Below are 11,920 nucleotides of genomic sequence, written 5' to 3' on the forward strand. Positions count from 1 at the left end.
ACAGAGTGATAAATCTAGGTAAGGGTGGCCATCATTTTCCTGCTCTCTCAGGGGTTTTTGTTGCCCCCCCTCCCCAATTCCCCCCCCCCCCCCCCATTCCCAACCCCCCCCCCCCCCCCGAGATAACATCTGTCTCACCGGTCTTCCGACAAGCAGCAGTTAACTTCGAGTGCTTCCCGTTTTTATTTTCAAAAAACCGCCGAAGGACGCAACACATTTGAAAGTCCATTAAACCTACCGTAAACAATATTCAGGAAATGGTTTCGCTAAAAGTTTGCCCCCCCCCCATCCCCATCCCCATCCCCATCCCCGTTCCTCTGCCTTCAAGCCTCACACGCAGAAGCAACCATGTGTCCTGGAGCCTGCAGACAGGAGAGTGCTCATCATGCCGGCTGGATTCCATCATGATATTCTCCTCACGGACGGAGAACTATTTTTACCAGTGAGATGTACGCAGCTGTCAGATATTCACTCAGCTCTGGTGCGTCAGCCTCCTGGACACTTCTGATGGAGGACAGAGCTTCAAGGAGGCCGGGCACTCGCTGACCAGGGTGTAGACACCACAGGGTGCAGACGCCACAGGGTGGGGGACAACTAAGGGGGGGAGGGACCAGAGAAAGGAAGAAAGGAGGGAGGGAGGGAGGGAGGGAGGGAGGGAGAGGAGGGAGGGAGGGAGGGAGGGAGGGAGGGAGGGAGGGAGGGAGGGAGGGAGGGAGGGAGGGAGGGAGGGAGGGAGGGAGGGAGGGAGGGAGGGAGGGAGGGAGGGAGGGAGGGAGGGAGGGAGGGAGGGAGGGAGGGAGGGGGTACGGTAGAAAGGAAGGGAAAGGGAAAAAGGGAAAGAAGGAAGATGCTGTCCTACATAAACAGAGACTTGAGCTACAGTTCATTGGAAAAGAGTGAAGTGTCTGTAGCTCTGTCCATGGTCCTGAATCCTCCAGAGAGTTTGTCTAAATAATCCACTAGGAAGCTCTCCACTGTCTGTGTGACATGACCTGATGGCCTCAGACCATGATATGATTGACTGCTCCGCGTTTTGGGGCCCATCATTGATTTCCCTTCAGCGGAGAGGACAGGAGGAGGGGAGCGTTCTGCCAATGCCCTGTCCGTCAGACACAGTGGGAGGTTCAGTCTCTGACAGGTGTTAGCATCGCCCTAATGAACGACCTACGGGGGAGGATTCATGGTGCATCTGGTTTTGCCCCCTGGTCGCTGGCGAGGTGGAGGGAGAGATAGGATGCAGGGTTGAAATGGATGCAAATCCTCCATCAGGACTATTCAACCTGCGCTCACCAGGAGTCATCTGATGAGTGTTTCATTGTACGATACATCACCAGGAATCTTTGTTGTGTATTAATTCAACCAAATGGCTCCATTTGTGTTTTTTTTTACAATTGTGACCATTACGTTTAAGTTGGAAACATTTAAAAAAGAGTGAAGCGTCTGTAGCCCTGTCCATGGTTCTGAAACCTCCAGAGAGTTTGTCTAAATCAGGGGATTCAAATCCCGGCTTCCACAGAGCTTGATAACAACCCATTCATTTGAATCAGGTGTGCCAGAGCAGGGAGACATCTAAAACACGCAGGACAGTGGCCCCTGAGGACCAGGATTTGTCACCCCTGGTCTAAATAATCCACCAGGAAGCTCTCCACTGTCTGTGTGACATAACCTGACGGCCTCAGACCAGGATATGATTGACTGCTCCCCGTTTTGGGGCCCATCATTGATTTCCCTGCTCTCATCACGTTTGTCAGTACCAAGGACAACCTTATTCAGCCAAGCGCAACACTGAAGAGCTGTCATATCTGACCATATGCCATTACAGAATACAGTCATAAAATGAACAGAAATGTACAGCGTATACCTATATCCAGTATATGTGTATGCTATAGCAGTATACACCATTTTATTCTGTATCCTTCCAGGGTGTTAAACAAAATACAGTATACTTTCCTTTACCTAGGTCCAGATTCAAAACATATGGAACATATTTTAATTGCTTTCCTTTCATTTCAGTAAACTGATTTAAATATTTGCAACTTATACGTAATGGTCACAATTGTAAAAAAAAAACACAAATGGAGACATTTGGTTGAATTAATACATAACAAAGATTCCTGGTGATGTATCGTACAATGAAACACTCATCAGATGACTCCTGGTGAGCGCAGGTTGAATAGTCCTGATGGAGGATTTGCATCCATTTCAACCCTGCATCCCATCTCTCCCTCCCCCTCGCCAGCGACCAGGGGGCAAAACCAGATGCACCATGAATCCTCCCCCGTAGGTCGTTCATTAGGGCGATGCTAACACCTGTCAGAGACTGAACCTCCCACTGTGTCAGACGGACAGGCCATTGGCAGAACGCTCCCCTCCTCCTGTCCTCTCCGCTGAAGACAAATTCACCCGATTTCTACAGATTTATGGTGGATTTATCACGCCGCGTTTACCATGTGGTGTAAACCACTCCAGACCTCTCAGAAGCACATCCGCCCTAAGCTCTCCCCCCGTCCCGCCATCCATCACTTCCAACGGCCGTCACTGCCACCGTCTCCATTCCCAGCAACCGTCCAGGATGTCGTGCATGCAACCAAAACACAAAGCCTCGCCTGTTCTCTGGTGAGCTGACACACAGCTACGTGGAATAGCTCGTCTCCTAATCCCGTATAATTGCCATGGATCTGTTGGGTAACTACCCCTGCTCTGCGACTGTGCCGGCACAGTGTTTACGTTCTGCAGCAGCTGTGCCCGGTGGCCCAGAGGAGGACTCTGATTGGTCCACCGGTGTGTTTGGGGAGTAGCGGTGTAAATCTGCAGCCGGGATCGATGTTCCCTCTAATCGCCTCTTATTTCCTGTCTCAGCGTGGCGCCTTCAGCCGATTGGCTGCTCCGGATTGGCTGGTGCTTCAGTGCATTAGCAGCCTATGGTGACAGCATAATGGAGTGAGCCCTCTGTACTGGCTGCTCGGAGGAATCTGGTTCCACTGGTGGCTTTCATGGTCTGTTTGCGTTTGTGTGTACGTGTGAGCGTGGGCTTAGATGGATGTGTGTCAATGCTGTTGTGTGTGTCTAAGTGTCTGCAGATGTGCTGGATGTGTGTGACAGCTCGGCAAGCATTGTCATAGGATGTCTGGATACGATCCTCGGGCTTATAAGCCGCTGGACGGCTATGAACAAGAGAGTCTCTGAAAGACGCAGTTCACAGGCTCGCTGTGTTGGTGTTTATCCGGAAGAATGCTTCAATCACCAAACAGCTGTTTCAGCCTCCTGATTACATTGCAAGGGAATACAAGACTGTAGGATATACACACTCCGATTCCCCCCCCCCACACACACACACACAAGTGGATTTGAACATGAAAGTAAACATTAAGAGAAACTTTGATGGTACTTGGCTGGTCTGGACCAAACCGGACTAGAGTAGACTGAACTTGTCTAATGGACTGGAATAATTCAAGTTTGGAACACATTAAATGGCCTCCTAACCTCTCCTCCCTTTCTCCCTGCAGGTCTGTCCGTGCTGCAGAAGGTTCTGGACACAGCGGCCGAGAGGAGCTGGCTGGTGACCTCGGTCAACGTGGAGAGCATGACGGAGGCCTCCTTCCTCAAGGTGTTCCAGGACCTGGACAAGAGGAAGGAGGGCCAGATCATCATCGACTGCGAGACCGAGAGACTCACCAACATCCTCAAAAAGGTACCTGGGTCACCTTAGAGTGTCACCTGGGTCACACCTCTGGTGTGGGTAAGGCCAGGTGCTGGGGGAGAACCTCGAGTCAAGATTCCCTCCGCTCTCCAGCCTGAGTAAAACATCTACAAAATGTATATGTTTAGCGGACGCTTTTATCCAAAGCAACAGTCCACAAAGTCAACAGGAGTCAATGGAGTTTTCGGTTTCTTTGAAAAGGGGTGGTGAAATCAGATTCTTTTTTTTGTACTTCATTTGAAAAATTGAAGACAAAATGGAACTTGGCCTCAGCCGGGCTTGTTGTTGGAGATAAGATTGTTCTGGTGGCCACAGACACGATAAAAGTCCGTTCTCCATCAAGGACCAAAGGACAGCTTTGCTGGCTCCTTATCAGATGCGAGAGTGGAGAGAACGAAAACGAGGAGAAGATTGAGAGACAGGGAGCTTAAAGAGATAAAGTGAGAGAGAGAGAAAGAGAGAAGAAAGAGAGAGAGAGAGAGAGAGAGAGAGAGAGAGAGAGAGAGAGAGAGAGAGAGAGAGAGCAAATAACAGATATGGAATAGATGTGATGGAGAGATTGACCATGAGGGAAATCGAGAGCGAGAAAAGAAGAGAAAGATAGTTGGGAGGACAAAAAGAACTAGGGGAGATATAGCATAAAAAAGAGAGGGAGCTAAAGAAAGAAAAAATATCTGGAAAAGGAGAAAGACAGATCAAGCAAGCAAGCAAGCAGGTAAAGAGAGAGAGAGAGAGAGAGAGAGAGAGAGAGAGAGAGAGAGAGAGAGAGAGAGAGAGAGAGAGAGAGAGAGAGAGAGGGGCCTAGGGGCCGTCCTGCATGGTGTTTGGTCTCTATGGGCCCAGGGACCGGGGAGGTAAATAACACGGCTCTGACATTTGGAGCCAGCCATCCCTCTGTGGCAGAAGCTGCTCTTACTCACCCCTCTGCAGCCCGGGGAGGGATGATCTTGGCACCACTGTTAATGACACACACACACACACACCAGCCCACTCACACACACAGACACACAGTTACAGGCTTGCATAAAGATGCACATGCATGCAGAGTCAAACATGCGTACGCACACAGTCACTCACGCCCTCACACACACACACACACACACACAGTCACTCACGCCCTCACACACACAAGCGCGCGCGTTCTTCCTATGTACCCAGTAGCTCCTCCTCCAGTGTGTGTGTGTGTGTGTGTGTGTTTGTGTGTGAGAGCGTTATTGATGTCCTGGTGTCCACTGTTAAGGTTATTGCATCAGTTTTCACCAGTTTACAGGAGGTGAGGTGGAGGAGCTCCACTGTCAGACAGCTACCATCCATCACCCACATCTACTCTGGCTCCAAAGTAGCCTGCCTGCACACACACACACACGTATACACACACGCAAGCACACACACACTCTCTCACACACACACTCACACACACACACACATACACACACACATACACACTTGCAAGCACACACACTCTCACCCACACACACACACTTACACGCAAGCACACACACACTCGCTCTCACACACACGCACAACCACACACACCCACACACACACACATACGCGCAAACACACACACACACACACACACCCTCTCGCCCTCTAGACTACTGTTCAGCTCCTATGAGACACTGATCCTCACCAGATAATGCCAGAGGAAGCACCTCCTGGCCATCTCTCTCCCCACTCAGAATGCCAGCCATGTCTCCTCACCGTGCATGCAACACGGATAGAAGCACTGTTCCAAACATGAACTTAAAGTTCATTTCGAGGGTCATTTTGTCTCCCAGCAAGCTTTATAAGGTTCAATGAAATTGAACACGGCGGTCATTTTTTTTTATTGCACCAATGTATCTGCGAGTGTGACCTTTAGTGCCATAAACGGGTTTGTTTCAGCCTGCGTCTGTTGTGCTTGATCCTCATCGCAGGCCTTGTGCGTCCTGGCCCCAGGCTGGGCTGGGGGGCCTGGTGTCTGCTGCTGGGGACACCTGAATAACTAATGCCACTGTCTGTCATGCCCTCCAGTCCAGATCTGCATGCACACACTCACACAACTCAGCACTGAATGATACACACACACACACATACTGCATGATACACACACACATACTGCATGGTACACACACATACACCCACATTGCGTGATGCACCCACACACACATACTGTATGATACACCCCCACATTCGTGAAGCCGTGAAGTCATTAATAGTATTTACAGTAAGCAGGTGAGCCCATAGCCCAATGGTCCCCTTCATCCCTGTCCAAGCGGTAGTCAGGAGCGCTCTGCTGTTTTACTGCATGTCCTGCTGGGATGAATCACTGCAGGACCATACACTGTCTGATGTCCTGTCAGTGGTACCAGCTCATGGTCAGTGCAGTCTAAGCAGTGATCTCATAGGGCTGAGATGCCGTTCTCATTAGAGCTCGTTAGTAGGACTCCCCTACTGCAGCTGGGGGAGTGCTGGGTTCTCCCCAACACACACACACACACACACACAGGCTGCTCTCCATAGATAGCTCCCAGCCGAGGGAGGAGGAGGAGAACAGAGGTTAATGAGTGGCTATGTGTGGTTCAGGAGCTGCAGACATGGACCCAGCACACTGTCACCTGACTGCCATCCATCACTGCAGGAGGAGAGGAGGAGAGGAGGGAAGGAGAGAACGGGAGGGAGACCATGAGGGAGAGGAGGGAGGAAACGGAGGAGAGGAAAGGAGGGGTGATAGAAGGAGAGGAGGGAGGACAGAAGGAGAGGAGAGGAGGGAGGACAGGAGAGGAGGGAGGACAGAAGGAGAGGAGAGGAGGGAGGACAGGAGAGGAGGGAGGACAGAAGGAGAGGAGAGGATAGTAGTAGATGTATGGGAGGGTTGCAGGTTAGAGTAGAGCTCGAGAACTGTTGACTGCCAGACTAACAACAATTTGAAAGTAAAACCTTGAATTTAAACCCTGAAATTTGAGATACTATGTAGCAGAGAAATCATCATTTGGGTCTATGTAAGACTTCTCTTTATTCATGAGATGGGATTACATTGAGAAGTGTAACATGAATATTCATGTGCAGACTGATGCTGTTGTCATCGTACCAGAGGTGAGGTGTGTTGGCTGAACGTACAAGGTCACTACGCGTGTGGAGACACTGCACTCTGTCGCTGTCTGGTCCTGCTACACACACACAAACGCACACACACACGCACACACACACACTCCGTTACACCTTTGTGCGCCTCAGTCATGTGACAGCTTTGTTCTGTCTTCTTCCAGATTGTGGAACAGGGGAAGAATGCTAAGAGCTACCACTACATCTTGGCCAACCTGGTAAGGACATCCTTGTTATCTTTCTCTTTATCACTTCCTCCCTCCCTCCCTCCCTTCCTTCCTTCCTTCCTTCCTTCCTTCCTTCCTTCCTTCCTTCCTTCCTTCCTTCCTTCCTTCCTTCCTTCCTTCCTTCCTTCCTTCCTTCCTTCCTTCCTTCCTTCTTTCCTTCCTTCCTTCCTTCCTTCCTTCCTTCCTTCCTTCCTTCCTTCTTTCCTTCTTTCCTTCCTTCCTTCCTTCCTTCCTTCCTTCCTTTTGTCCTTCCTTCCTCCCTCCCTCCCTTTTTGTGTCCTTCTTTCCCTCCTTTTATGCTTTCACTTCATGCTCACATTACTTGCCTGCTGGCTTGACAGCCCTAGGAGGAAATATGGCGTTTTTGCTTCCCTAAGGGAACACACACACACACACACCAAACTGCTGAGGTCAGAGGGTGAACGTGTGCAGGGTGACGAGCATTAGCTTTGTCTGTCTGCCCTCATTCCTCTCAGCGCACTGCTCCGAGTGCGCCTGCTAAATACTGCCAGACAGGGAGAAAAGAGATGCCAGCAGAACCAGTGATAAAGAAAACATTAATATTCTGGGAATACTGCTCCAGCGATGGCTTACTGCAGGGATTTTAGATTAGCAAATGGCTCTTGTCTGGACAGTTTGTTAGATTTAATTGTAAATGATAAAGCTTGAAAAGCAATAACGTCTGCCACGAAGGCGGCCGCTGTTTCCTTAATGGTTCCATTAAGGAGCGGGAAAAAAATGTCTGCTCTGTGTCTCACCTATTGTAGAATGGCATTTATTGACGTTACCCTGTGTGTGTGTGTGGGGGGGGGGGGGGGGAGTGTACGTTTGTCTGAGCCTGTGTGTGTGGTAGATGTACGTGAATGTGTGTGTGTGTGTGTGTGTGTATGGAAGATTTCTATAAGATGCTTCCACAGCCGGTGTCCACGCGTCAGCAAGGCCAGTTTCTATAGTAACGCGATCAGCTCAGTGCACTGCATTAAGGAGCACATGGAGCTGAACAAAGACACAACTCTGCCCATTCATCTGCGAAAACACGGCCAGGTGGAGAGGAAGGAGGGAGGGGAGGACAGGTGGGAGGGAGGAGAGGGGAGGAGGGGAGGACGGTAGGGGAGGGGGAACGAGCATGAGTAACAGGAGCGGAATTGTGTGTGAGTTTTGGGGGGGGGGGGGGCGGGGTGTTCATGCAACCTCTGATTAGTCGACTTCAGAACAACAAACAGATGAAAGAGAACACGGAAGATGAATGAAGAGATGTCTGCCTGGAGGTTTGACTTGTGTTGGACAATCTCTCCGACAATATTAAAGAGGGAGACTGGGAAGATGAAGGAGGAAGAGAGAGGGAGGGAGAGACCCTTTGTTCCAGCCAGGTCCGCAGGTCCTTTGTTCCTGTTGATGGCTCCCTCCTCTCTCGCTCTCTGGGTGCGTCTGCTCCTGTCTGGCTATGATTCACCAAGCAGACTACTAACCTGCTGGGGAAGAACATAATATACCAGCATTGTCCTTCTACTGTATACATCTCCCTCTCTCTCTCTCTCTCTCTCTCTCTCTCTCTCTCTCTCTCTCTCTCTCTCTCTCTCTCTCTCTCTCTCTCTCTCTCTCTCTCTCTCTCTCTCTCTCTCTCCACCCCCCCCCCCCCTTTTTCTCTGCTCTCACTAGACGTGATACGCTGCACAAAACAATGCTCTTTCTCCATGGTATTTGCAGGACGTCAGTAGTACCCCATTAGCGCTGGCTATAAGGAGACACCAGGGATGTTTCCCTCGCTCTGCAGGCTGGGTGTCCGACTGTTAATGGCTGCCTGACTGGAAGAACTGTGTCATGAATAATGTAAACTAATTCTGCTCTGAAACGCCACTGCTGTCAAGGCACTAATATATAGACCCTTGCATAAAACCTGGGGAAAGGGCAGAATGTAAGGAACTTAAGAGGAAAAAAAATGACCCACTTTTCCACTGTGGAAATGCTATAGTCCCTCATTGAAGATTCGCCGTATTCACCTTGGTGTGAGCATACCGGCTAGACTAGAAGGTTTTCCATGAAGGCCCAGCCGTCGTCGGACCTGGAACAGGAACTGTCCAGAAGGCTTCCTCCCTTGTTCCCAAACGGCACCAAAGTCCAGATAAACCCCAGGTCAAATCCGAGCCCTTCTTTAAACCTTCTGGATGTTTCTTTTCTTCCCCTCATCCCCGTCTCCTGCCCCGCCGCCGTCGCCTGGCCCCCTCAGGCTCCCGCACGCACGGCAGGGATAACGGGGTTCTTCGGAGGGATAACAGGCGCCGGTGAAAAAGAGATTTGACGTTCTTTTATCAAGCTATTGACCCTGGCTTTCACTCCGTTTTAGTCAAACCCTGGAATTACAGTGTAGAGCCACTTCACCCACGTGGCCTTTACTGAGAGACATTTCTCCTCATTTACATTTTGCTCTCGCTCTCCAATCTCTCTCTCTCTCTCTCCCTTTCTTTCTCTCTCGCTACCTGAGCTCCTTTGTTGGAGTTAATCCTGTTAACAACTTTTCTCTCTCCTTCCATCCATCCGTTTCTCCTGTATCCAGGGCTTTCTGGACATCGACCTGACTGACCTGAGAAAGGGCGGAGCCAACATCACAGGCTTCCAGCTGGTCAACCACTCAGAGCCCAACGTGAGCCGTGTTGTCCAGCAGTGGTTGGAGTTTGACAACAAGGATGCCAAGGTCCCCAAGAGAGGTCTTAAGGTGCCGCTGGATTGTAGTGGAATATATAGAAATAAATACATCAATTATACATGTATGATTGTTCTGGAACAGGATGTTCTGTGTCTGTATGAATGTCATTCACACTCTCTCTCACTCTCTCTCTCTTTCTTTCTTACTCTTTCTCTCTCTCTATCTTTCTCTCTCTCTTGTTCTTTCGCTCTCTCTTTCGGTCTCTCTATCTCTCTCTCCCTTCAGTACACGGGGGCTCTCACGTATGACGGCGTCAGCGTGATGTCGACCGCCTTCCAGAACTTGAGGAGGCAGAGGATAGACATCTCTCGCCGGGGCAATGCTGGGGAGTGCCTGGCCAACCCTCCCGCTCCCTGGGGCCAGGGCATCGACATCCAGAGAGCTCTGCAGCAGGTACACACACACACACACACACCAGTACAATAATGCACACAAACATTCACATACCGGCACACTCAAAGCACACATGCTCACCCGCACGCACTTGTGTACCTGTACAATAACACACATGCTCACACACACACACATCTATACAAGAGCACACACTCACACACCTGGATGCATATGCACACACACACACACACACACACGCACACGGGTACATGCAGTCACTCACACTTTGTGAGTGACACGTGGGTTAACAGAGTGTGAGTGGAGCCCTGCTTGACAAATGAGATCTCCATCCTGTCGCATGAGGATCCTGGGTGCCTCTGTGGATTGAATGTGACATCACGGCTCGTGAACAGAACCTGCAGGCCACCCAGTCGGACTGTGACTGTCATGGAAGATGACACCTACAATGGAGCCCAGTAATGCAATGTTTGGAGACGTAATAGATTAGAGGGGCCTGGTGAGACTTGTAGTGTATACACACACACACACATTCATGGAAAAACAGAGTCTGTCTGCTGGATGAAGGTTGGGTGTCTGTAGCTTGACGAGATTAGCCTCACACAACACAAACGCACACACTCATGGGCATGTATACACTCACTACATTCACTCACTCACACACACACTTGCCCACTACATTCACTCACTCACACACACACTTGCCCACTACATTCACTCACTCACACACACACACTTGCCCACTACATTCACTCACTCACACACACACACTTGCCCACTACATTCACTCACTCACACACACGCTTGCTCACTACATTCATAACACTCACACACCCTTGCTTACTCACTCATTCACTCAGGCACCCACCCACTCACACACACATACACACACATCGACTGAGGAGAGGCTTTGGTTGTGTGAGTGGTAAGACATCAAAGAAGAATAGACTTTCATCTCTCACTGCCTCTCTCTCTTTCTTTCTCTCTTTCACTGCCTCATCTTTCTTTATCCCCCCCCCCTCTCTCTCTCTCTCTCTCTCTCTCTCTCTCTCTCTCTCTCTCTCTCTCTCTCTCTCTCTCTCTCTCTCTCTCTCTCTCTCTCTCTCTCTCTCTCTCTCTCTCTCTCTCTCTCTCTCTCTCTCTTGTCTGTCTCCATCTCTCTCTCTTTGTCAGGTACGCATCGACGGTCTGACCGGTCACATCCAGTTCAACGAGAAGGGCCGGAGGACCAACTACACGGTCAGCGTCATGGAGCTGGCCCCCTCCGGCCCCAAGAAGGTCTGTCTGAGCCCCTGTCTGAGAGGGGCCTATTATGGGCTGGGGAAACGACCACCAAACACACACTTACTGTGTAGAACAATAGCGTTGTCTTGTCAGCCCTCCGTTTCCGTGACAACCCCCCTGCCTGCCCACGTGACGAGCGCTCAGTGCTTCTGTCCCTGTGTGTGTCTCAGGTGGGCTACTGGAACGAGGACGATAAGTACGTGAGCACGGCCACGTACAGCCGCGGCAGCAACGACACGTACGGCCTGCAGAACAGGACCTACATCGTCACCACCATCCTGGTACGTGTGTGTGCGTGTGCGCGTGTGTTAGGAAGAGAGGGAGGGAGGGAGGGAGAGAGAGAGAGAGAGAGAGAGAGAGAGAGAGAGAGAGAGAGAGAGAGAGAGAGAGAGAGAGAAATTGACCTTTCCCTCCCCCCCCCCCCCCTCCTCCTCCTCTGGGGTCCCGTCTCTCTGCCAAGGGACCCAGAGGTGCGGTGTGTCTCGAAGATTACCTTCCCCCCTCAACCAGAACCGACAGGGGAACTCAGATTAGGGTTGCACACTCCCCCGAATGGCCAGTGATGAA

General features: G+C 50.7%; 1 protein-coding gene across 3 annotated transcripts in view; it reads left to right on the plus strand.

Moving 5' to 3' along the window:
- The window catches only part of gria1a (glutamate receptor, ionotropic, AMPA 1a), a 53,362-nt gene that overhangs the window by 19,200 nt on the left and 22,242 nt on the right, over positions 1-11,920 (plus strand). For all 3 annotated transcript variants that reach the window (XM_084699142.1, XM_084699143.1, XM_084699144.1), the window contains exons 4-9: positions 3,507-3,691; positions 6,952-7,005; positions 9,569-9,727; positions 9,944-10,111; positions 11,243-11,347; positions 11,524-11,634. In XM_084699142.1, the coding sequence (XP_084555268.1) occupies positions 3,507-3,691; positions 6,952-7,005; positions 9,569-9,727; positions 9,944-10,111; positions 11,243-11,347; positions 11,524-11,634 (782 nt within the window). The remainder of the gene's footprint in view (positions 1-3,506; positions 3,692-6,951; positions 7,006-9,568; positions 9,728-9,943; positions 10,112-11,242; positions 11,348-11,523; positions 11,635-11,920) is intronic.

The sequence above is a fragment of the Hypomesus nipponensis genome, chromosome 1 (assembly GCF_054491055.1).
Source record: "Hypomesus nipponensis isolate SF chromosome 1, ASM5449105v1, whole genome shotgun sequence".
NCBI lineage: Eukaryota > Metazoa > Chordata > Actinopteri > Osmeriformes > Osmeridae > Hypomesus > Hypomesus nipponensis.